We start from the raw sequence: 25,723 nt of genomic DNA on the forward strand, positions 1-25,723 counted from the left end.
GTATAATGCGCTGTGCGGGGAGTCACTAAGATCCTGCACCCGATATCCTGCATGTGTCACTTCCCCGCTCAGGTCCCCGGAGTTCTCCTTCTTCTTCCTGGTGCATGTAAGTGCATTGTCCGTGTATAATTCGCTTTGCACGGGGAGGTCTGGACTTGTTCCTAAAGCTCCTCTGATCCCCTTACTGATAATTGGTAAATTGTTCCCGTGGATTGCTGTGGATCTGGTAGGACCATTACCTGCAGCCAGAAGTTCTGGAAAATCATTCGTCCTGATGGTAGTGGATGACGCTACCGGGTACCCAGAAGCTGTCGCACCGTCCTCCGTCCTGGTAGCCATAACAGAGGAAGGGTTTCTAAACCAAGCCCACAATGACCCACAGATATCTCAGGCCCAGAAGTCCCAGCTGTGGGGGGACTTCCCTTCACTGGGAAAACCTAGCTCACAGTCCACCATATGGACACAGGAGGCCATCACCCAACATGGCAGGCAGCCCAATGCGTCTCCTGAGAAGTGCAGGCTGACATGATTGGGAGACGCTAGGCCCGGGTGTTGTATCCTGCTTCTGCTGATTTATGGCCCAGAACAATGGGAGAGTCCGGCTCCAGTAGTTTGATACCATCAGTAGGTTTACAATAGGGAGCACCTGCTTCATCAGATCCTGATCCCTCTTGATGTGCCTCCAACTGTCCATGTGTGGTCCCTATCAGGGTGCTGTCCAGTCTGTGACCTTCTCGTTACTTTACTTTATTAAGTTTATTAAGTTTACTATATAAAGTTTAATCTTGTTAATTTCCACACTGAGATTATCCAGAAGTCACACATTGGGGCAGATTTACTTACCCGGTCCATTCGCGATCCAGCGGCGCGTTCTCTGCGCTGGATTCGGGTCCGGACGGGATTTATTAAGGCAGTTCCTCCGCCTTAGTCCACAAAGAAAAACAGTGACCCGGCACCATCCAACCATTAACAGAAATCTCCAATGTAACCCGGCGTGGATCTTGGTAGGGTAGTTATAGCCTTCTTGCACAACTCCTCAAGATACGGTGGTGCTCAGCCAGAGCAAAAAGCAGTCCATAAAACATAAACAGAAAACAATGGCACTCACCAATTCGGTGCGAAGATATCTTTATTCAAGGTGTGTACATAGGCAGAGCTGCTACGCTGAAAAGCAGCGGAACGCAGTGGAGTTTACCGGCTCGGGCTGAGTGAAGGTAAGTGCAAGCTCCGCGACAGATTTTTTTTTTTTAAATGCTGCGTTTTTTCCGAATCCGTCGGGTTTTCGTTCGGTCATGCCCCCTGATTTCCGTCGCGTGCACGCCGGTACCGATGCGCCACAATCCGATCGCGTGCGCCAAAATCCCGGGCCAATTCAGGGGAAAACGGTGCAAATCAGAAAAATTCGGGTAACACGTCAGGAAAACGCAAATCGGGCCCTTAGTAAATGACCCCCAATGTGTGGTCCTCACCCGACAATCAGGCCTGGAAGTGCCAGATAGCAATGACAGCAGATGCTGTCATAAAATAATTGCCAAACATTAACAAGGTCAGCAAGAGGGATTGGCCCCTATCTCTAAGGTCACAGCTAGAAAAGACCCTCTTGCTATACACATCAAAGGAAAATGTGGCATCATAACTCCACACCGGTCTCTCTACCTCCCAGTGATATGCCCTCTGCTCCCCTAGTAATGTGCACTCTACACCCCAGTAATGTGCCCTCTGCTCCCCCAGTAATGTGCCCTCTGCTCCCCCAGTAATGTGCCCTCTGCTCCCCCAGTAATGTGCCCTCTGCCCCCTAGTAATGTGCCCTCTGCACCCCAGTAATGTACCCTCTGCCCCCTAGTAATGTGCACTCTACACCCCAGTAATGTACCCTCTGCCCCCTAGTAATGTGCACTCTACACCCCAGTAATGTACCCTCTGCTCCCCCAGTAATGTACCCTCTGCTCCCCCAGTAATGTGCCCTCTGCTCCCCAGTAATGTGCCCTCTGCCCCCTAGTAATGTGCCCTCTGCCCCCTAGTAATATGCCCTCTGCCCCCCCAGTAATGTGCCCTCTGCTCCCCAGTAATGTGCCCTCTGCCCCCTAGTAATGTGCCCTCTGCCCCCTAGTAATATGCCCTCTGCCCCCCCAGTAATGTGCCCTCTGCTCCCCCAGTAATGTGCCCTCTGCTCCCCCAGTAATGTGCCCTCTACCCCCGCCAGTAATATGCCCTCTGCTCCCCCAGTAATGTACCCTCTGCTCCCCCAGTAATGTACCCTCTGCTCCCCCAGTAATGTACCCTCTGCTCCCCCAGTAATGTGCCCTCTGCTCCCCAGTAATGTACTCTCTGCCCCCTAGTAATGTGCTCTCTGCCCCCTAGTAATATGCCCTCTGCCCCCCCCAGTAATGTGCCCTCTGCTCCCCCAGTAATGTGCCCTCTACCCCCGCCAGTAATGTGCCCTCTGTCCCCCCCAGTAATGTGCCCTCTGCTCCCCCAGTAATGTGCCCTCTGCTCCCCCAGTAATGTGCCCTCTGCTCCCCCAGTAATGTGCCCTCTGCTCCCCCAGTAATGTGCCCTCTGCTCCCCCAGTAATGTGCCCTCTACCCCCGCCAGTAATGTGCCCTCTGCCCCCCAGTAATGTGCCATCTGCCCCAATCCTGACAGAAAATAACAGACATGTAGATATTTTGGCTAATAAATTAAAGAATTCATCCCCTGGTGATATGTATTCAGGCCCTTTGCTGTGACTTATATGTAACTCAAACGATGCCAATTTCCTTCTGATCCTACTTGAGATGGTTCTACTCCTTCATTGGAGTTCAGCTGTGTTCATTAAACTGATTGGACTTGATTAGGAAAGGCTCACATCTGTCTATATAAGACCTCACAGTGCATGTCAGAGCACATGAGAATCATGAGGTCTAAGGAACTGCCCAAGGAGCTCAGAGACAGAATTGTGTCAAGGCAAGGTTATAAAATAATTTCTCCAGCTAACTAATTTCAGGTTTTCGTGTGACCCAACAGGCTCCCTTCCTGAACCTTAGTCCCTTCCTCATCACATCCCTTTCCATCACTTCCTTGGTTCACCCTGGTGGTCACTTGTAGCAGCTGTGTAACTACATTACAGTATTTTTCACATTACAATGTCTGGGAATATCTATGTATAGGGAATGCTGTAACCATGGATGTCCAAAAAGGCTGGCCATACTCTTACCTTACCCGACAAGGCCGGACGTGTGATTGCTTGGCTTATACCCCGGCCCATGCCCCAGTATTATGCATGTTGATATCTAAGTTTTCCTTCATGAAGGAGGAGCCGTACACATTTTATTCTACATTAGGGATTCTGATGGGAAGACAATCTTAGGTTTTGGCTGAATGAAATAGCAAATAAACGTTTTCACCGATAAAGTATCTACATTTCATCATCATCTTTTACTGAACATGATGGTCAACAGAACTAAAATGTGCGGTTTGTATGCAGCTTAAGAGGTTACGTGACACTACAAAGCCCAGACCACGGAGTTACCCCAAAGAGAAGACAAGATTGTCCTAGAACAAAGACTCTTACACACAAGGAACATCATTCTCAAGTTTAATCAAACACAGAAGTTTGTACACGAGTCTCTGACACCACGAGTGGAGAAGCAGAAGACTCCATGGGGCTCAACTGCTCTCACAGAAGAATGTGTTACATGCTACGGTCAATGAAGCCACCAGGATGACAAACTCTTGAAAGTCCACCTCTCCATCGCCATTCTCATCCAATTCTTTCATGATCTTGTCCACCGTGCCGGCGTCTTTCTGGGTCTGTGAGAAATCGAGAGTGGACAGAAGATTAATGACTAATCCTGAAAGAAGTGTCGACTTGTCTACGTGACTCATAGTTCAATGAAGTCAAGTCTGAAGGACAACCTTAGTCATGAAACTTGTCTTCATGTTCACATTGTGTGAAAGTTAGGGCAACACAAAACTCTTCAACTTTGGAATGTCAAGACTTGTAATTTAGGAGCGGTAAGTAGGACCAAACATTGACTTATACAACAATTATAATCTTTCTTCAGAAGAGGGACAGAAATATCAAGGAACTTAATTAATTTTTGACCAACATGAATCTTAACGACCCCAGCACCATCAGATAAGTTGTCTCTTACCTCTAGGTACTCCCCAAGTTCATTCTGTAGTAGATCCTTCAGCTCTCTTCGACTCAACTTGTGCTTGTCACCTTCCCGAGCCGAGTATGTGTGGAAAACGTTGATTAGTGTCTCCATGGCTCCTTCCAGCTGTGAAGACATCTCTGAAGAGTTCTGGTTGATGGGCCGAGCACACCGGGGAGAGGACTATATGGCAGAACTGTAGTAGGATGGGGAGATAGATGGAATAGAAGAAGAGAGAAGTTGATCAACAACGTTTGGAAGATCTGGTTGTCATGTGGTGGACAGTCGTTTTGATGAAGCCACGTTGACTCTTACAATGTTTCACATTTGTCATTTGCGTTATGAAAATTTTTAGACACTTTGACAAATTCCATAAAGGTTTATCACAGATTCCTTCCCGTTGGAGTCTTGTGTGTTTGGGAGCCGTAAGGTCATCTTTACACAGAAGGAAGGAGAAGAGGTTCATGTCATCGAAGACAATGGCTAAGAGGTTTGGAATGAGAGGATGAGGAGGAGGAAATTCTAGAGATCTCGAAACACAAGGGGTAAAAGAAGTTAAAGTGAAATTGGTTAATTGGAAATTGAGGAGTGAAAGCCATCCATGATCTTTGCTTGGAATGAAGAGTTGGAGAATGGTCCCATCATGGCTACGTGTTGTGTCTCTGCACGGATTGATAAGGATGACTTCTTCTCCGTGTAGGATGCCGTGTAAACGAAGACTATTGGGTACAAGGTTTCACACATCAGGAGAAAGAAGAGGATGTCGGAAATACTGGAAGAATGGAAGGTATCGGGTAATGTTTCAGAGAACACCACGGTGATACAGATAATGGGGACAGAGGGAGTTGAGTGGAGGTATCTCACCAGACTTTGACCTCTCGCTGGCAGCGATATCTCCTCTCCGTTGGGCGATGTAGACTGCTCTCTTGTCCTGGTGCCGGCTCCTTTTCATCTCCTCCCGATGCTGGATTCATTACATGTCAAACAATGACACCTGTACCTCTCAGGTATCACCATGGATCACCTCAGACGCATCTCCTTGGACACCACTGAAACCAGACCCGACATATGTACAGAAGAAAGGGGGTGCTGGTAACATGACTCCCGGAAACTGAGCACCACAACTAGTAATTAGCAGTTTTAATAAGCGACAGTGAATCCGGGTGATAATTTGTCTGTCCCTGTTCTTTTACTACAGCCCTAAGATGGCGGCATCACCTCCTCCAGAGCCTCGTAGCATCACATAATGGCCCTCAGTTTTCTGCCGTTATAGGAATAAACTGAGAGATGCCGAAGGTGACGAAAATGGAAAAACAGGAATGAATGATGTGATTATGAACGCGCTGCCAAACCAGGGCACAGTCTACAACATCACCTCATCCCGAGACTGCAAAACAACCCGAGCAGACGCGTCATAACGCTGTGTATCTAAGCCCACTATGCGTCATAACATGTGCACTGTGTATCTAAGCCAGCTACGCGTCATACTCATAACATGTGCACTGTGTATCTAAGCCCGCTATGCGTCATAACATGTGCACTGTGTATCTAAGCTTGCTATGCATCATACTCACAACATGTGGACTGTGTATCTAAGCCAGCTACGTGTCATACTCATAACATGTGCACTGTGTATCTAAGCCAGCTACGCGTCATACTCATAACATGTGCACTGTGTATCTAAGCCAGCTACACGTCATACTCATAACATGTGGACTGTGTATCTAAGCCAGCTACACGTCATACTCATAACATGTGCACTGTGTATCTAAGCCAGCTACACATCATAACATGTGCACTGTGTATCTAAGCCAGCTACGCGTCATACTCATAACATGTGGACTGTGTATCTAAGCCAGCTACACGTCATACTCATAACATGTGCACTGTGTATCTAAGCCAGCTACACATCATAACATGTGCACTGTGTATCTAAGCCAGCTACGCGTCATACTCATAACATGTGGACTGTGTATCTAAGCTAGCTATGCGTAATTCTGTCCGGGCATATCAGATTTGATGCCACTCACTTCTGTAACTAAGCTCATCATAAGTGATACAGTTTTCTGAGCTATCTTGTCATGTAACATACCATCTAAGGAGCCCCTGTATCTAATCCTGTCATGTGTGATACAGTCTTTTCCCCTGTGTATCTCCTCCTGTCCTGTGTGATACAGTCTTCTCCGCTGTGTATCTCATCCTGTCCTGTGTGATACAGTCTTCTCCGCTGTGTATCTCCTCCTGTCCTGTGTGATACAGTCTTCTCCGCTGTGTATCTCATCCTGTCCTGTGTGATACAGTCTTTTCCCCTGTGTATCTCATCCTGTCCTGTGTGATACAGTCTTCTCCGCTGTGTATCTCCTCCTGTCCTGTGTGATACAGTCTTCTCCGCTGTGTATCTCCTCCTGTCCTGTGTGATACAGTCTTCTCCCCTGTGTATCTCCTCCTGTCCTGTGTGATACAGTCTTCTCCGCTGTGTATCTCATCCTGTCCTGTGTGATACAGTCTTCTCCGCTGTGTATCTCCTCCTGTCCTGTATGATACAGTCTTCTCCGCTGTGTATCTCATCCTGTCCTGTGTGATACAGTCTTCTCCGCTGTGTATCTCCTCCTGTCCTGTGTGATACAGTCTTCTCCGCTGTGTATCTCCTCCTGTCCTGTGTGATACAGTCTTCTCCCCTGTGTATCTCCTCCTGTCCTGTGTGATACAGTCTTCTCCGCTGTGTATCTCATCCTGTCCTGTGTGATACAGTCTTCTCCGCTGTGTATCTCCTCCTGTCCTGTATGATACAGTCTTCTCCGCTGTGTATCTCCTCCTGTCCTGTGTGATACAGTCTTCTCCGCTGTGTATCTCCTCCTGTCCTGTGTGATACAGTCTTCTCCGCTGTGTATCTCCTCCTGTCCTGTGTGATACAGTCTTCTCCGCTGTGTATCTCCTCCTGTCCTGTGTGATACAGTCTTCTCCGCTGTGTATCTCCTCCTGTCCTGTGTGATACAGTCTTCTCCGCTGTGTATCTCATCCTGTCCTGTGTGATACAGTCTTCTCCGCTGTGTATCTCCTCCTGTCCTGTGTGATACAGTCTTCTCCGCTGTGTATCTCATCCTGTCCTGTGTGATACAGTCTTCTCCCCTGTGTATCTCCTCCTGTCCTGTGTGATACAGTCTTCTCCGCTGTGTATCTCCTCCTGTCCTGTGTGATACAGTCTTCTCCGCTGTGTATCTCCTCCTGTCCTGTGTGATACAGTCTTCTCCGCTGTGTATCTCCTCCTGTCCTGTGTGATACTATCTTCTCCGCTGTGTATCTCATCCTGTCCTGTGTGATACAGTCTTCTCCGCTGTGTATCTCATCCTGTCCTGTGTGATACAGTCTTCTCCGCTGTGTATCTCCTCCTGTCCTGTGTGATACAGTCTTCTCCGCTGTGTATCTCCTCCTGTCCTGTGTGATACAGTCTTCTCCGCTGTGTATCTCATCCTGTCCTGTGTGATACAGTCTTCTCCCCTGTGTATCTCCTCCTGTCCTGTGTGATACAGTCTTCTCCGCTGTGTATCTCCTCCTGTCCTGTGTGATACAGTCTTCTCCGCTGTGTATCTCATCCTGTCCTGTGTGATACAGTCTTCTCCCCTGTGTATCTCATCCTGTCCTGTGTGATACAGTCTTCTCCGCTGTGTATCTCCTCCTGTCCTGTGTGATACAGTCTTCTCCGCTGTGTATCTCCTCCTGTCCTGTGTGATACAGTCTTCTCCGCTGTGTATCTCCTCCTGTCCTGTGTGATACAGTCTTCTCCGCTGTGTATCTCCTCCTGTCCTGTGTGATACAGTCTTCTCCGTTGTGTATCTCCTCCTGTCCTGTGTGATACAGTCTTCTCCGCTGTGTATCTCATCCTGTCCTGTGTGATACAGTCTTCTCCGCTGTGTATCTCCTCCTGTCCTGTATGATACAGTCTTCTCCGCTGTGTATCTCCTCCTGTCCTGTGTGATACAGTCTTCTCCGCTGTGTATCTCCTCCTGTCCTGTGTGATACAGTCTTCTCCGCTGTGTATCTCCTCCTGTCCTGTGTGATACAGTCTTCTCCGCTGTGTATCTCCTCCTGTCCTGTGTGATACAGTCTTCTCCGCTGTGTATCTCCTCCTGTCCTGTGTGATACAGTCTTCTCCGCTGTGTATCTCATCCTGTCCTGTGTGATACAGTCTTCTCCGCTGTGTATCTCCTCCTGTCCTGTGTGATACAGTCTTCTCCGCTGTGTATCTCCTCCTGTCCTGTGTGATACAGTCTTCTCCCCTGTGTATCTCATCCTGTCCTGTGTGATACAGTCTTCTCCCCTGTGTATCTCCTCCTGTCCTGTGTGATACAGTCTTCTCCGCTGTGTATCTCATCCTGTCCTGTGTGATACAGTCTTCTCCGCTGTGTATCTCCTCCTGTCCTGTATGATACAGTCTTCTCCGCTGTGTATCTCCTCCTGTCCTGTGTGATACAGTCTTCTCCGCTGTGTATCTCCTCCTGTCCTGTGTGATACAGTCTTCTCCGCTGTGTATCTCATCCTGTCCTGTGTGATACAGTCTTCTCCGCTGTGTATCTCCTCCTGTCCTGTGTGATACAGTCTTCTCCGCTGTGTATCTCCTCCTGTCCTGTGTGATACAGTCTTCTCCCCTGTGTATCTCATCCTGTCCTGTGTGATACAGTCTTCTCCCCTGTGTATCTCCTCCTGTCCTGTGTGATACAGTCTTCTCCGCTGTGTATCTCCTCCTGTCCTGTGTGATACAGTCTTCTCCGCTGTGTATCTCCTCCTGTCCTGTATGATACAGTCTTCTCCGCTGTGTATCTCCTCCTGTCCTGTGTGATACAGTCTTCTCCGCTGTGTATCTCATCCTGTCCTGTGTGATACAGTCTTCTCCGCTGTGTATCTCATCCTGTCCTGTGTGATACAGTCTTCTCCGCTGTGTATCTCCTCCTGTCCTGTGTGATACAGTCTTCTCCGCTGTGTATCTCCTCCTGTCCTGTGTGATACAGTCTTCTCCGCTGTGTATCTCCTCCTGTCCTGTGTGATACAGTCTTCTCCGCTGTGTATCTCCTCCTGTCCTGTGTGATACAGTCTTCTCCGCTGTGTATCTCCTCCTGTCCTGTGTGATACAGTCTTCTCCGCTGTGTATCTCCTCCTGTCCTGTGTGATACAGTCTTCTCCGCTGTGTATCTCCTCCTGTCCTGTGTGATACAGTCTTCTCCGCTGTGTATCTCCTCCTGTCCTGTGTGATACAGTCTTCTCCGCTGTGTATCTCCTCCTGTCCTGTGTGATACAGTCTTCTCCGCTGTGTATCTCATCCTGTCCTGTGTGATACAGTCTTCTCCGCTGTGTATCTCCTCCTGTCCTGTATGATACAGTCTTCTCCGCTGTGTATCTCCTCCTGTCCTGTGTGATACAGTCTTCTCCGCTGTGTATCTCCTCCTGTCCTGTGTGATACAGTCTTCTCCGCTGTGTATCTCCTCCTGTCCTGTGTGATACAGTCTTCTCCGCTGTGTATCTCCTCCTGTCCTGTGTGATACAGTCTTCTCCGCTGTGTATCTCCTCCTGTCCTGTGTGATACAGTCTTCTCCGCTGTGTATCTCATCCTGTCCTGTGTGATACAGTCTTCTCCGCTGTGTATCTCCTCCTGTCCTGTGTGATACAGTCTTCTCCGCTGTGTATCTCCTCCTGTCCTGTGTGATACAGTCTTCTCCGCTGTGTATCTCCTCCTGTCCTGTGTGATACAGTCTTCTCCCCTGTGTATCTCATCCTGTCCTGTGTGATACAGTCTTCTCCCCTGTGTATCTCCTCCTGTCCTGTGTGATACAGTCTTCTCCGCTGTGTATCTCATCCTGTCCTGTGTGATACAGTCTTCTCCGCTGTGTATCTCCTCCTGTCCTGTATGATACAGTCTTCTCCGCTGTGTATCTCCTCCTGTCCTGTGTGATACAGTCTTCTCCGCTGTGTATCTCATCCTGTCCTGTGTGATACAGTCTTCTCCGCTGTGTATCTCATCCTGTCCTGTGTGATACAGTCTTCTCCGCTGTGTATCTCCTCCTGTCCTGTGTGATACAGTCTTCTCCGCTGTGTATCTCCTCCTGTCCTGTGTGATACAGTCTTCTCCGCTGTGTATCTCCTCCTGTCCTGTGTGATACAGTCTTCTCCGCTGTGTATCTCATCCTGTCCTGTGTGATACAGTCTTCTCCGCTGTGTATCTCCTCCTGTCCTGTGTGATACAGTCTTCTCCGCTGTGTATCTCATCCTGTCCTGTGTGATACAGTCTTCTCCGCTGTGTATCTCCTCCTGTCCTGTGTGATACTGTGTATCTAATGCGGGTGACATTGATCTGGGTTGGTGACACTGATCTGTGTTCCTATTGTGGTGACATTAGATCTGATTACATGTCGTTGTCTTCTTCTTTGTTCCCGGCTCCGCAGGTTATTAGTCTTTTCCTTATTTCCTGCCGCTCCTGATATTGTATCTCCTGGACTGCGGGAAGACGCGGACACCATCTGCCCCTCACTGTAACTTTGCTGAATGAATATTGGTATCAAAGAGTTAGGAAAACAGACCCACATCAGCCGCTCGGACCCTCGGTCTGAGGACAGGGCCCGTTACCTCGGTCTGAGGACAGGGCCCGTTACCTCGGTCTGAGGACAGGGCCCGTTACCTCGGTCTGAGGACAGGGCCCGTTACCTCGGTCTGAGGACAGGGCCCGTTACCTCGGTCTGAGGACAGGGCCCGTTACCTCGGTCTGAGGACAGGGCCCGTTACCTCGGTCTGAGGACAGGGCCCGTTACCTCGGTCTGAGGACAGGGCCCGTTACCTCGGTATGAGGACAGGGCCCGTTACCTCGGTCTGAGGACAGGGCCCGTTACCTCGGTCTGAGGACAGGGCCCGTTACATCGGTCTGAGGACAGGGCCCGTTACCTCGGTCTGAGGACAGGGCCCGTTACCTCGGTCTGAGGACAGGGCCCGTTACCTCGGTCTGAGGACAGGGCCCGTTACCTCGGTCTGAGGACAGGGCCCGTTACCTCGGTCTGAGGACAGGGCCCGTTACCTCGGTCTGAGGACAGGGCCCGTTACCTCGGTCTGAGGACAGGGCCCGTTACCTCGGTCTGAGGACAGGGCCCGTTACCTCGGTCTGAGGACAGGGCCCGTTACCTCGGTCTGAGGACAGGGCCCGTTACCTCGGTCGGGGGGTAGGACCCGTTACCTCGGTCGGGGGTAGGACCCGTTACCTCGGTCGGGGGAAAAGGCCCGTTACCTCGGTCGGGGGAAAAGGCCCGTTACCTCGGTCGGGGGAAAAGGCCCGTTACCTCGGTCGGGGGGTAGGACCCGTTACCTCGGCCAGGGGGTAGGACCCGTTACCTCGGTCGGGGGTAGGACCCGTTACCAAGGCCAGGGGGTAGGACCCGTTACCTCGGTCGGGGGGTAGGACCCGTTACCTCGGTCGGGGGGTAGGACCCGTTACCTCGGTCGGGGGGTAGGACCCGTTACCTCGGTCGGGGGGTAGGACCCGTTACCTCGGTCGGGGGGTAGGACCCGTTACCTCGGCCGGGGGGTAGGACCCGTTACCTCGGTCGGGGGTAGGACCCGTTACCTCGGTCGGGGGGTAGGACCCGTTACCTCGGCCAGGGGGTAGGACCCGTTACCTCGGCCAGGGGGTAGGACCCGTTACCTCGGTCGGGGGTAGGACCCGTTACCTCGGTCGGGGGGTAGGACCCGTTACCTCGGCCAGGGGGTAGGACCCGTTACCTCGGTCGGGGGTAGGACCCGTTACCTCGTCTGGGGAATGAGGCCGTTACCTCGGGCTGAGCTCTATATTTGCTTCGGTGTCCAGAAGTATTTAGGACATTATTAAATTGCATTATAAAAAAAAACCAGAGTGAGGGCGAAATAAACGATTTGACACAAAACATTTTGGCCTAAAATAACAAAACGTTTTGCTTTCAGTCCAAAAATGTAAATGTTTTGATGTAAGTTTTGGTCACAATGGCTTCCCCTGCAAAGCAGAACAAACTGCGTCTGATCCAGAGAATTATCCCAAGTCATTGTTACTCCTCCGCAGGCAGACATGACCGGACTGTGAGCTCTTGGGGCCAGAACCTGTGATGTGATCAGTGCTGCCCCTGCCGCTGCTGCGGGGTATTGCAGGCCATGGCTCGGGCCTGATGTCCTTCCCTCCTCCTCCTGACGGGATTCCCAAACTTCCTGCTCTCCGGAGGGAAGGGAATGTCCTGAAGGTGTAAGTAATGGGAGAATCTCCTGCACAGCATCAGCAGGCTGCACGTGTATGAGTGCCTGCTGGGAGGAGTAGTGTGCCTGCTGGGAGGAGTAGTGTGCCTGCTGGGAGGAGTAGTGTGCCTGCTGGGAGGAGTAGTGTGCCTGCTGGGAGTGGTAGTGTGCCTGCTGGGAGGAGTAGTGTGCCTGCTGGGAGGAGTAGTGTGCCTGCTGGGAGTAGTGGTGTGCCTGCTGGGAGTAGTGGTGTGCCTGCTGGGAGTGGTAGCGTGCCTGCTGGGAGTAGTGGTGTGCCTGCTGGGAGGAGTAGTGTGCCTGCTGGGAATAGTGGTGTGCCTGCTGGGAATAGTAATGTGCCTGCTGGGAGTAGTGGTGTGCCTGCTGGGAGTAGTAGTGTGCCTGCTGGGAGTAGTAGTGTGCCTGCTGGGAGTAGTGGTGTGCCTGCTGGGAGGAGTAGTGTGCCTGCTGGGAGGAGTAGTGTGCCTGCTGGGAGTGGTAGTGTGCCTGCTGGGAGTGGTAGTGTGCCTGCTGGGAGTAGTGGTGTGCCTGCTGGGAGTAGTAGTGTGCCTGCTGGGAATAGTGGTGTGCCTGCTGGGAATAGTAATGTGCCTGCTGGGAGTAGTGGTGTGCCTGCTGGGAGTATTTTGTCCGATCTGCAGGCAGCATGTTATAGAGCAGGAGGAGCTGAGCAGATTGTACATAGTGTCCCATCTGCAGGCAGCATGTTATAGAGCAGGGGGAGCTGAGCACATTGTACATAGTGTCCTATCTGCAGGCAGCATGTTATAGAGCAGGAGGAGCAGAGCAGACTGTACATAGTGTCCTATCTACAGGCAGCATGTTATAGAGCAGGGGGAGCTGAGCAGATTGTACATCGTGTCCTATCTGCAGGCAGAATGTTATAGAGCAGGAGGAGCTGAGCAGATTGTACATAGTGTCCTATCTGCAGGCAGCATGTTATAGAGCAGGAGGAGCTGAGCAGATTGTACATAGTGTCCTATCTGCAGGCAGCATGTTATAGAGCAGGGGGAGCTGAGCACATTGTACATAGTGTCCTATCTGCAGGCAGCATGTTATAGAGCAGGAGGAGCAGAGCAGACTGTACATAGTGTCCTATCTACAGGCAGCATGTTATAGAGCAGGGGGAGCTGAGCAGATTGTACATCGTGTCCTATCTGCAGGCAGAATGTTATAGAGCAGGAGGAGCTGAGCAGACTGTACATAGTGTCCTATCTGCAGGCAGCATGTTATAGAGCAGGAGGAGCTGAGCAGATTGTACATAGTGTCCTATCTGCAGGCAGCATGTTATAGAGCAGGGGGAGCTGAGCACATTGTACATAGTGTCCTATCTGCAGGCAGCATGTTATAGAGCAGGAGGAGCAGAGCAGACTGTACATAGTGTCCTATCTACAGGCAGCATGTTATAGAGCAGGGGGAGCTGAGCAGATTGTACATAGTCTCCTATCTGCAGGCAGCATGTTATAGAGCAGGAGGAGCTGAGCAGATTGTACATAGTGTCCTATCTGCAGGCAGCATGTTATAGAGCAGGGGGAGCTGAGCAGATTGTACATAGTGTCCTATCTGCAGGCAGCATGTTATAGAGCAGGAGGAGCTGAGCAGATTGTACATAGTGTCCTATCTGCAGGCAGCATGTTATAGAGCAGGAGGAGCTGAGCAGAATGTACATAGTGTCCTATCTGTAGACAGCATATTATAGAGCAGGAGGAGCTGAGCAGAATGTACATAGTGTCCTATCTGCAGGCAGCATGTTATAGAGCAGGAGGAGCTGAGCAGAATGTACATAGTGTCCTATCTGCAGGCAGCATGTTATAGAGCAGGAGGAGCTGAGCAGAATGTACATAGTGTCCTATCTGTAGACAGCATGTTATAGAGCAGGAGGAGCTGAGCAGATTGTACATAGTGTCCTATCTGCAGGCAGCATGTTATAGAGCAGGGGGAGCTGAGCAGATTGTACATAGTGTCCTATCTGCAGGCAGCATGTTATAGAGCAGGAGGAGCTGAGCAGATTGTGCATAGTGTCCTATCTGCAGGCAGCATGTTATAGAGCAGGAGGAGCTGAGCAGATTGTACATAGTGTCCTATCTGCAGGTAGCATGTTATAGAGCAGGAGGAGCTGAGCAGACTGTACATAGTGTCCTATCTGCAGGCAGCATGTTATAGAGCAGGAGGAGCTGAGCAGATTGTACATAGTGTCCTATCTGCAGGCAGCATGTTATAGAGCAGGGGGAGCTGAGCAGACTGTACGTAGTGTCCTATTTGCAGGCAGCATGTTATAGAGCAGGGGGAGCTGAGCAGATTGTACATAGTGTCCTATCTGCAGGCAGCATGTTATAGAGCAGGAGGAGCTGAGCAGATTGTACATAGTGTCCTATCTGCAGGCAGCATGTTATAGAGCAGGGGGAGCTGAGCAGACTGTACGTAGTGTCCTATTTGCAGGTAGCATGTTATAGAGCAGGAGGAGCTGAGCAGACTGTACATAGTGTCCTATCTGCAGGCAGCATGTTATAGAGCAGGAGGAGCTGAGCAGAATGTACATAGTGTCCTATCTGCAGGCAGCATGTTATAGAGCAGGAGGAGCTGAGCAGAATGTACATAGTGTCCTATCTGCAGGCAGCATGTTATACAGCAGGAGGAGCTGAGCAGATTGTACATAATGTCCTATCTGCAGGCAGCATGTTATAGAGCAGGAGGAGCTGAGCAGATTGTGCATAGTGTCCTATCTGCAGGCAGCATGTTATAGAGCAGGAGGAGCTGAGCAGATTGTACATAGTGTCCTATCTGCAGGCAGCATGTTATAGAGCAGGAGGAGCTGAGCAGATTGTACATAGTGTCCTATCTGCAGGCAGCATGTTATAGAGCAGGGGGAGCTGAGCAGACTGTACGTAGTGTCCTATTTGCAGGCAGCATGTTATAGAGCAGGGGGAGCTGAGCAGATTGTACATAGTGTCCTATCTGCAGGCAGCATGTTATAGAGCAGGAGGAGCTGAGCAGATTGTACATAGTGTCCTATCTGCAGGCAGCATGTTATAGAGCAGGGGGAGCTGAGCAGACTGTACGTAGTGTCCTATTTGCAGGTAGCATGTTATAGAGCAGGAGGAGCTGAGCAGATTGTACATAGTGTCCTATCTGCAGGCAGCATGTTATAGAGCAGGAGGAGCTGAGCAGATTGTACATAATGTCCTATCTGCAGGCAGCATGTTATAGAGCAGGGGGATCTGAGCAGATTGTACATAGTGTCCTATCTGCAGGCAGCATGTTATAGAGCAGGAGGAGCTGAGCAGATTGTACATAATGTCCTATCTGCAGGCAGCATGTTATAGAGCAGGGGGAGCTGAGCAGATTGTACATAGTGTCCTATCTGCAGGCAGCTTCCTCTGCAGTGGTGGCCATTGTGGGACACTCCAGGCCAGAGCTTTGGTGGCAGAGGTCCCCGGGGGTTTGGGTCTTGTACAGAGGAGATACGTTGTGTCAGATGTTCCTGTAGATTCTGGGGGGCAGTTGTGTATAAGTATCGGGGACCTCAGATGTTTCCCCTGCGCTGGCTGCAGCTCCTCGGTCTGAGGTTGGATACTACATGGAGGAGCGTCCATCAAACGTTTGCCGGGGCAGCATGTTATAGAGCAGGAGGAGCTGAGGACGGGCCGGGGCAGCAGTCTGACCGGTTTCTCACGACTCGCCCGTGTTCCTCACATTCCTTACAAACGTCTCCATTGACAACAGGCCTCAGCCTAGTCACCGGCCCGGGATCTGCCACGTGTGAGACCTCCTGGGATTGGGGTGGTGGTAGGTGGCAGGCGTCTGTGGGGTGGGATTGGGGTGGTGGTAGGTGGCAGGCGTCTGTGGGGTGGGATTGGGGTGGTGGTAGGTGGCAGGCGTCTGTTGGGTGGGATTGGGGTGGTGGTAGGTGGCAGGCGTCTGTTGGGTGGGATTGGGGTGGTGGTAGGTGGCAGGCGTCTGTTGGGTGGGATTGGGGTGGTGGTAGGCGTCTGTTGGGTGGGATTGGGGTGGTGGTAGGCGTCTGTGGGGTGGGATTGGGGTGGTGGTAGGTGGCAGGCGTCTGTGGGGTGGGATTGGGGTGGTGGTAGGTGGCAGGTGTCTGTGGGGTGGGATTGGGGTGGTGGTAGGTGGCAGGCGTCTGTGGGGTGGTATTGGGGTGGTGGTAGGTGGCAGGCGTCTGTGGGGTGGGATTGGGGTGGTGGTAGGTGGCAGGCGTCTGTGGGGTGGGATTGGGGTGGTGGTAGGTGGCAGGTGTCTGTGGGGTGGGATTGGGGTGGTGGTAGGTGGCAGGCGTCTGTGGGGTGGTATTGGGGTGGTGGTAGGTGGCAGGTGTCTGTGGGGTGGGATTGGGGTGGTGGTAGGTGGCAGGCGTCTGTGGGGTGGGATTGGGGTGGTGGTAGGTGGCAGGCGTCTGTTGGGTGGGATTGGGGTGGTGGTAGGTTGCAGGCGTCTGTGGGGTGGGATTGGGGTGGTGGTAGGTGGCAGGCGTCTGTGGGGTGGGATTGGGGTGGTGGTAGGTGGCAGGCGTCTGTGGGGTGGGATTGGGGTGGTGGTAGGTTGCAGGCGTCTGTGGGGTGGGATTGGGGTGGTGGTAGGTGGCAGGCGTCTGTGGGGTGGGATTGGGGTGGTGGTAGGTGGCAAGCGTCTGTGGGGTGGGATTGGGGTGGTGGTAGGTGGCAGGCGTCTGTGGGGTGGGATTGCTGATAGGATAATAGTGGAGTTATGATATTTGTACAGTCCAGTCTTGTTTGGCTATACAAGGGTTAATCACAGTGACGTGGGTGTGGGTGTAAGGGGTACTCCCCTCAGTCATACACTAGGGGGCTGTTCTGGTGCCAACACGTCCGGGCGTGGTGGGACTGGTGCACAGATACATCAGTGTGAGCAGAGCCGGAGCAGTGCGAGCCGGGTGTGAGCTGGTAATGTCCTCTGTCCTCTGCTCTCCCCTATCTCTATCATCTGTACTGCAGGGGCTCCTCGCTATCACTCGGACCCATCACAGATATTGCTGCGTCCTCTCCTCTCTATCACTGGGTCTCTTCAGTGCTATTTCTGTGTCCTCTCCTCGCTATCGCTAGTTGTCTTCATTGATAGTGCTGTGTGCTCTGCTCGCTATTGTTAGTTGTCCTCATTGATAGTGCTGTGTGCTCTGCTCGCTCTTGTTAGTTGTCCTCATTGATAGTGCTGTGTGCTCTGCTCGCTATTGTTAGTTGTCCTCATTGATAGTGCTGTGTCCTCTGCTCGCTATTGTTAGTTGTCCTCATTGATAGTGCTGTGTGCTCTGCTCGCTATTGTTAGCTGTCCTCATTAATAGTGCTGTATCCTCTGCTCGCTATTGTTAGTTTTCCTCATTGATAGTGCTGTGTCCTCTGCTCGCTATCGCTAGTTGTCTTCATTGATGGTACTGTGTCCTCTGCTTGCTTTTGTTAGTTGTCCTCATTGATAGTGCTGTGTCCTCTGCTCGCTATTGTTAGTTGTCCTCATTGATTGTGCTGTGTCCTCTGCTCGCTATTGTTAGTTGTCCTCATTGATAGTGCTGTGTCCTCTGCTCGCTATTGTTAGTTGTCCTCATTGATAGTGCTGTGTCCTCTGCTCGCTATTGTTAGTTGTCCTCATTGATAGTGCTGTGTGCTCTGCTCGCTATTGTTAGTTGTCCTCATTGATAGTGCTGTGTCCTCTGCTCGCTATTGTTAGTTGTCCTCATTGATAGTGCTGTGTCCTCTGCTCGCTTTTGTTAGTTGTCCTCATTGATAGTGCTGCGTCCTCTGCTCGCTATTGTTAGTTGTCCTCATTGATAGTGCTGTGTCCTCTGCTCGCTACTGTTAGTTGTCCTCATTGATAGTGCTGTGTGCTCTGCTTGCTATTGCTTGTTGTCCTCATTGATAATGCTGTGTGCTCTGCTTGCTATTGTTAGTTGTCCTCATTGATAGTGCTGTGTCCTCTGCTCGCTCTTGTTAGTTCTCCTTATTGATAGTGCTGCGTCCTCTGCTCGCTATTGTTAGTTTTCCTCATTGATAGTGCTGTGTGCTCTGCTCGCTCTTGTTAGTTGTCCTCATTGATAGTGCTGTGTCCTCTGCTCGCTACTGTTAGTTGTCCTCATTGATAGTGCTGCGTCCTCTGCTCGCTATTGTTTGTTGTCCTCATTGATAGTGCTGTGTCCTCTGCTCGCTACTGTTAGTTATCCTCATTGATAGTGCTGCGTCCTTTGCTCGCTATTGTTAGTTGTCCTCATTGATAGTGCTGTGTCCTCTGCTCGCTATTGTTAGCTGTCCTCATTGATAGTGCTGTGTGCTCTGCTCGCTATTGTTAGCTGTCCTCATTGATAGTGCTGTGTGCTCTGCTCGCTATTGTTAGCTGTCCTCATTGATAGTGCTGTGTGCTCTGCTCGCTATTGTTAGTTGTCCTCATTGATAGTGCTGTGTCCTCTGCTCGCTATTGTTAGTTGTCCTCATTGATAGTGCTGTGTCCTCTGCTCGCTATTGTTAGTTGTCCTCATTGATAGTGCTGTGTGCTCTGCTCGCTATTGTTAGTTGTCCTCATTGATAGTGCTGTGTCCTCTGCTCGCTATTGCTAGTTGTCCTCATTGATAGTGCTGTGTCCTCTGCTCGCTATCGCTAGTTGTCTTCATTGATAGTACTGTGTCCTCTGCTCGCTTTTGTTAGTTGTCCTCATTGATAGTGCTGTGTCCTCTGCTCGCTATTGTTAGTTGTCCTCATTGATTGTGCTGTGTCCTCTGCTCGCTACTGTTAGTTGTCCTCATTGATAGTGCTGTGTGCTCTGCTTGCTATTGCTTGTTGTCCTCATTGATAATGCTGTGTGCTCTGCTTGCTATTGTTAGTTGTCCTCATTGATAGTGCTTTGTCCTCTTCTCGCTATTGTTAGATATCCTCATTGATAGTGCTGTGTGCTCTGCTCGCTATTGTTAGTTGTCCTCATTGATAGTGCTGCGTCCTCTGCTCGCTATTGTTAGATATCCTCATTGATAGTGCTGTGTGCTCTGCTCGCTATTGTTAGTTGTTCTCATTGATAGTGCCGTGTCCTCTGCTCGCTATTGTTAGTTGTCCTCATTGATAGTGCCGTGTCCTCTGCTCGCTGTTGTTAGTTGTCCTCATTGATAGTGCTGTGTCCTCTGCTCGCTATTGTTAGTTGTCCTCATTGCTAGTGCTGTGTCCTCTGCTCGCTATTGTTAGTTCTCCTCATTGATAGTGCCGTGTCCTCTGCTCGCTGTTGCTAGTTGTCCTCATTGATAGTGCTGTGTCCTCTGCTCGCTATTGTTAGTTGTCCTCATTGATAGTGCTGTGTCCTCTGCTCGCTATTGTTAGTTGTCCTCATTGATAGTGCCGTGTCCTCTGCTCGCTATTGTTAGTTGTCCTCATTGATAGTGCCGTGTCCTCTGCTCGCTATGGCTACACCATTTCTCCATTGCTCTTGTCAGGTTTCTTCTCTTGCTTTTCAAGGTCCATAATTCGCCACCAATCAGGGGCTTCCTTACAATTGCTGGTCCTCTTCTACACGGGTTCCTATACTCATGTCCTGATTTAGACGGTCAGTGTCCTCCAGGGTGTTACCTTCCCTCCTCTCCACAGCACAAGATGGCGTCGTCACAACAGACGGAACTGGAAGCCGCCATCGTCACCATCGTGAAATGCTTCTTTGAACACTCAAAAGCGGAGGGCAAGAAGGAGACGCTAAGTGTCAGCGAATTCAAGAGTCTCTCTACCAAAGAGCTGCCAAATCTTATGAAGGTAAGTCTCCATAAGAGGAGAGCGGGAGGGGGAGACGCAACCATCTGGAGCCTCCTGGATCACATTATATTGTGGGCGGCGGTGGTGGTGGTGGGGGAGTCTTTCAGATTCACATTACACTTTTAATTTCTTTAGGACGTCTCCCTGGAGGACAAGATGAAGGAGCTCGACATAAACCAGGACAACGAGCTGAAGTTCAATGAGTTCTGGCGGCTGGTGGGCGAACTGGGCAAACAAGTGAAGAGGGAGCTGAAGCCCAAGAAATAGTGACCACCACAGGAGGACAGCCCAGACCATCTGTACATCCGGTGTACGGGGGCCGTCATCTGTACATCCGGTGTACGGGGGCCGTCATCTGTACATCCGGTGTACGGGGGCCGTCATCTGTACATCCGGTGTACGGGGGCCGTCATCTGTACATCCGGTGTACGGGGGCCGTCATCTGTACATCCTGTGTACGGGGGCCGTCATCTGTACATCCTGTGTACGGGGGCCGTCATCTGTACATCCGGTGTACGGGGGCCGTCATCTGTACATCCGGTGTACGGGGGCCGTCATCTGTACATCCGGTGTACGGGGGCCGTCATCTGTACATCCGGGGTACGGGGCCGTCATCTGTACATCCGGTGTACGGGGGCCGTGTACTCTGACAATAAAGAGACTCAGGCTCTCATTGGTCTCATTGTTATTTTATAGTCCATGTGCTGCTTTATGCAATGGACTCACAGGGAAGGGCAAAGATGGTGCACAACACTGCACAAGGGAGGACAAGGAGAGTGCACAACACTGCACAAGGGACGACAAGGAGGGTGCACAACACTGCACAGGAACAAATCAGAGAGGACACAGGATACAGCACAGGATTGGTGGAGACTGCATACTGCGCAGGAGCAGGGGAGGACACAGGATACTGCACAGGAACAGGGGAGAACACAGGATACTGAGCAGGGGAGGACACAGGATACTGCACAGGAACAGGGGAGAACACAGGATACTGAGCAGGGGAGGACACAGGATACTGCACAGGAACAGTGGAGAACACAGGATACTGCGCAGGAGCAGGGGAGGACACAGGATACTGCACAGGAACAGGGGAGAACACAGGATACTGCGCAGGAGCAGGGGAGTACACAGGATACTGCGCAGGAGCAGGGGAGGACACAGGATACTGCGCAGGAGCAGGGGAGGACACAGGATACTGCGCAGGAGCAGGGGAGGACACAGAATACTGCGCAGGAGCAGGGGAGGACACAGGATACTGCGCAGGAGCAGGGGAGGACACAGGATACTGAGCAGGAGCAGTGGAGAACACAGGATACTGCGCAGGAGCAGGGGAGGACAGAGGATACTGCGCAGGAGCAGGGGAGGACACAGGATACTGCACAGGAGCAAGGAAGGACACAGGATACTGCGCAGGAGCAGGGGAGGACACAGGATACTGCGCAGGAGCAGGGGAGGACACAGGATACTGCGCAGGAGCAGGGGAGGACACAGGATACTGCGCAGGAGCAGGGGAGGACACAGGATACTGCGCAGGAGCAGGGGAGGACAGAGGATACTTTGCAGGAGCAGGGGAGGACACAGTATGCTGAGCAGGAGCAGAGGAGGACACAGGATACTCCGCAGGAGCAGTGTTTGACACAGGATACTGAGCAGGGGAGGACACAGGATACTGTGCAGGAGCAGGGGAGGACACAGTATACTGCGCAGGAGCAGGGGAGGACACAGGATATTGTGCAGGAGCAGAGGAGGACAAAGGATATTGTGCAGGAGCAGGGGAGGACACAGGATACTGAGCAGAAGCAGCGGAGGACACAGGATACTGCACCGGAGCAGGGGAGGACACAGGATACTGCACCGGGGCACAGGATACAGAGCACAGGATACAGAGCCGGAGCAGGGGAGGACACAGGATACTGCGCAGAAGAAGGGGAGGACACAAGATACTGAGCAGGAGCATGGGAGGAGACAATACTGTGCAGGAGCAGAGTAGCGGAGGACACAGGATACTGAGCAGGAGCAGGGGATGACACAGGATACTGAGCAGGAGCAGGGGATCACACAGGATTTTGTGCTGTAGCACGGGAGGACACAGGATACTGTGCAGGAACAGTGGGGGACACAGTATGCTGCGCAGGTGCAGGGGAGGACACAGGATACTGAGCAGGAGCAGGGGATGACATAGGATACTGAGCAGGAGCATGGGAGGACACTGTGCAGGAGCAGGCGAGGACACAGGATACCATGCAGGAGCAGGGGAGGACACAGGATATTGAGCAGAAGTAGGGGAAGACACAGGATACGGAGAAGAAGAGGACACAGGATACTGCACAGGAGCAGTTTAGGACACAGGATATTGTGCAGGAGCAGGGGAGGACACAGTATACTGTGCAGGAGCAGGGGAGGACACAATATACTGTGCAGGAGCAGGGGAGGACACAGTATACTGTGCAGGAGCAGGGGAGGACACAGTATTCTGCGCAGGAGCAGGGGAGGACACAGTATACTGCGCAGGAGCAGGGGAGGCCACAGGATATTGTGCAGGAGCAGAGGAGGACAAAGGATATTGTGCAGGAGCAGGGGAGGACACAGTATACTGTGCAGGAGCAGGGGAGGACAGTATACTGTGCAGGAGCAGGGGAGGACACAGTATACTGTACAGGAGCAGGGTAGGACACAGTATACTGTGCAGGAGCAGGGGAGGACACAGTATACTGCGCAGGAGCAGAGGAGGACACAGGATATTGTGCAGGAGCAGGGGAGGACACAGTATACTGAGCAGGAGCAGGGGAGGACACAGTATACTGAGCAGGGGAGGACACAGTATACTGAGCAGGAGCAGGGGAGGACACAGGATACTGCGCCGGAGTAGGGGAGGACACAGGATACTGCGCCGGAGCAGGGGAGGACACAGGATACTGCGCAGGAGAAGGGGAGGACACAGGATACTGCGCAGGAGAAGGGGAGGACACAGTATACTGAGCAGGAGCATGGGAGGAGACAATACTGCGCAGGAGCAGAGTAGCGGAGGGCACAGGATACTGTGCAGGAGCAGGGGAGGACACAGGATACTGTGCAGGAGCAGTGGACGACACAGGATACTGAGCAGGAGCAGGCGACGACACAGGATTTTGTGCTAGAGCACGGGAGGACACAGTACAATGCACAGGAGCAGAAGACACAGGATACTGTGAGGAGCAGGGGAGGACATGGGACACGGAGCAGGGGAGGACACAGGATACTGTGCAGAAGCAGGGGAGGACACAGGATACTGAGCAGGAGCAGGAGAGGACACAGGATACTGAGCAGGAGCAGGAGAGGACACAGGATACTGAGCAGGAGAGGACACAGGATACTGCGCAGGAGCAGTGGAGGACACAGGATACTGAGCAGGAGCCGAGGAGGACACAGAATACTGCGCAGGAGCAGTGGAGGACACAGTATACTGAGCAGGGGAGGACACAGGATACTGAGCAGGAGCAGAGGAGGACACAGTATACTGCGCAGGAGCAGAGGAGAACACAGGATATTGTGCAGGAACAGAGGAGGACACGGGATACTGAGCAGGAGCATGGGAGGACACAGGATACTGAGCAGGAGCAGGGGAGGACACAGGATACTGCGCAGGAGCAGGGGAGGACACAGGATACTGCTCCGGAGCAGGGGAGGGCACAGGATACTGAGCCGGAGCAGGGAAGGACACAGGATACTGAGCCGGAGCAGGGAAGGACACAGGATACTGCGCAGGAGAAGGGGAGGACACAGGTTACTGAGCAGGAGTATGGGAGGAGACAGGATACTGAGCAGGAGCAGTGGAGGACACAGGATACTGAGCAGGAGCAGGGGATGACACAGGATTTTGTGCTGGAGCACGGGAGGACACTGCACAGGAGCAGAGGACACAGGATACTGTGAGGAGCAGGGGAGGACACAGGATACTGAGCAGGGGATGACACAGGATATTGGGCAGGAGCAGGGGAGGACACAGGATACTGTGCAGGAGCAGGGGAGGACACAGGATACTGAGCAGGAGCAGGGGAGGACACAGGATACTATGCAGGAGCAGGGGAGGACACAGTATACTGAGCAGGAGCAGGGGAAGACACAGGATACTGAGCAGGAGCAGGGGAGGACACAGTATACTATGCAGGAGCAGGGGAGGACACAGTATACTGAGCAGGAGCAGGGGAAGACACAGGATACTGAGCAGGAGCAGGGGAGGACACAGTATACTGAGCAGGAGCAGGGGAAGACACAGGATACTGAGCAGGAGCAGGGGAGGACACAGTATACTGAGCAGGAGCAGGGGAAGACACAGGATACTGAGCAGGAGCAGGGGAGGACACAGGATATTGTGCAGGAGCAGGGGAGGACACTGGATACTGAGCAGGAGCAGGGAAGGACACAGGACAGTGCAATGCATACATCACAACGCACTTGATGCAGTGCCTGTCGCTGGGTCCATTGTTTGCCGTGAAGGTCTTTCTGGTCATGGCAGAATATTTCATATTACACAATATTCGATGGATCTTACTTATGGCCGGAATGAACAGTAAAAATGTCTCCAATATAAGTCTCCAGCTGTAGATGACTTGTATAACAGTCCTGTGGATTCGCTGGATGGGTCTGGTGCCCCCTGCAGGCCAGGATAAGCCGCACATAGAGGTGCCATCACCTGGAGCCGCTCATAACCTGCTGAGCTACAGCCGTGGCTGGTGTTAGGCTCCTCGCAGGCCACGTCTGTCACCTCTATAATTACCAGGGCAGGTCACCCCCTCAGGCCACGTTATCCAGAGCGATCAGTGTCACTCATTATAGCAGGAATTTATCTTTACTACTGTCACAACAACTGGCGTAGGAATATAATAAGCGGATGCCCTGTGGTTACCTGCGCTTCCTGTGTGTACTGCTTCACCTGCACTGTAGCTGCGCCTCTGCCGACACCCCAGGGGAGGTTACATCCTCTGTCGCCCTTATGTTACTGCCCAGGTAGCGGAGCTTGTGCCTTGTATATTTTTATAAATATCGGTCACAGATTGCTGCTCTTATAAGAAGAGGAACCCTATGATCCAGCTACGGTGACTAGTCACAGTGATGCCCCCAGTAGTCAGAAATCAAAGTGATGCCCCCAGTAGCCAGCAGTCACAGTGATGCCCCCTGTAGCCAGCAGTCACAGTGATGCCACCTGTAGCCAGCAGTCTCAGTGATGCCCCCTGTAGCCACATTCCCAGTGATACGCCCAGTAGCCAGCAATCACAGTGATGCCCCCAATAGCCAGCAGTCACAGTGATGCCACAGTAGCCAGCAGTCACAGTGATGCCCCCTGTAGCCAGCAGTCACAGTGATGCCCCCTGTAGCCAGCAGTCACAGTGATGCCCCCTGTAGCCAGCAGTCACAGTGATGCCCCCAGTAGCCAGCAGTCACAGTGATGCCCCCTGTAGCCAGCAGTCACAGTGATGCCCCCAGTAACCAGCAGTCACAGTGATGCCACAGTAGCCAGCAGTCACAGTGATGCCCCCTGTAGCCAGCAGTCACAGTGATGCCCCCTGTAGCCAGCAGTCACAGTGATGCCCCCTGTAGCCA

At 52.0% G+C, this 25,723-nt stretch overlaps 2 protein-coding genes across 4 annotated transcripts; one reads left to right on the forward strand and one right to left on the reverse strand.

Annotated features, from left to right (window-relative positions):
* Positions 1 to 3,560: 3,560 nt before the first annotated feature.
* S100A1 (S100 calcium binding protein A1) lies at positions 3,561 to 25,110 on the reverse strand. Of its 2 annotated transcripts, none has more exons than XM_072114024.1 (3): positions 25,029 to 25,110; positions 4,137 to 4,335; positions 3,561 to 3,792 (listed from the first exon to the last, which is right to left on the reverse strand). In XM_072114024.1, the coding sequence occupies exons 2-3, from the start codon at positions 4,275 to 4,277 to the stop codon at positions 3,649 to 3,651; spliced, it is 285 nt and encodes a 94-aa protein (XP_071970125.1). In that variant the 5' UTR covers positions 4,278 to 4,335; positions 25,029 to 25,110; the 3' UTR covers positions 3,561 to 3,648. The 2 variants fall into 2 exon arrangements, with proteins under 2 accessions (XP_071970125.1, XP_071970124.1); XM_072114023.1 differs by lacking the exon at positions 25,029 to 25,110 and adding an exon at positions 5,004 to 5,489.
* Positions 12,233 to 20,813, forward strand: S100A13 (S100 calcium binding protein A13). Of its 2 annotated transcripts, none has more exons than XM_072114485.1 (3): positions 12,233 to 12,384; positions 19,982 to 20,140; positions 20,276 to 20,813. In XM_072114485.1, exons 2-3 carry the CDS (start codon positions 19,988 to 19,990, stop codon positions 20,405 to 20,407), a joined length of 285 nt encoding a protein of 94 aa, XP_071970586.1. In that variant the 5' UTR covers positions 12,233 to 12,384; positions 19,982 to 19,987; the 3' UTR covers positions 20,408 to 20,813. The 2 variants fall into 2 exon arrangements, with proteins under 2 accessions (XP_071970586.1, XP_071970587.1); XM_072114486.1 differs by lacking the exon at positions 12,233 to 12,384 and adding an exon at positions 17,160 to 17,314.
* Positions 25,111 to 25,723: the final 613 nt, after the last annotated feature.

The sequence above is a fragment of the Engystomops pustulosus genome, chromosome 7, assembly GCF_040894005.1.
Source record: "Engystomops pustulosus chromosome 7, aEngPut4.maternal, whole genome shotgun sequence".
Lineage (NCBI taxonomy): Eukaryota > Metazoa > Chordata > Amphibia > Anura > Leptodactylidae > Engystomops > Engystomops pustulosus.

Bases quoted from the DNA above. Each gene is read 5' to 3' on its own strand.
- S100A1 (XM_072114024.1), bottom strand. From the start codon at position 4,277: ATGTCTTCACAGCTGGAAGGAGCCATGGAGACACTAATCAACGTTTTC. The intron at 3,793-4,136 runs GTAAGAGACAAC...GATTTCTCACAG, and splicing joins AACTTGGGGAGTACCTAGAG to ACCCAGAAAGACGCCGGCAC.
- S100A13 (XM_072114485.1), top strand. From the start codon at position 19,988: ATGGCGTCGTCACAACAGACGGAACTGGAAGCCGCCATCGTCACCATC. The intron at 20,141-20,275 runs GTAAGTCTCCAT...TAATTTCTTTAG, and splicing joins AGCTGCCAAATCTTATGAAG to GACGTCTCCCTGGAGGACAA.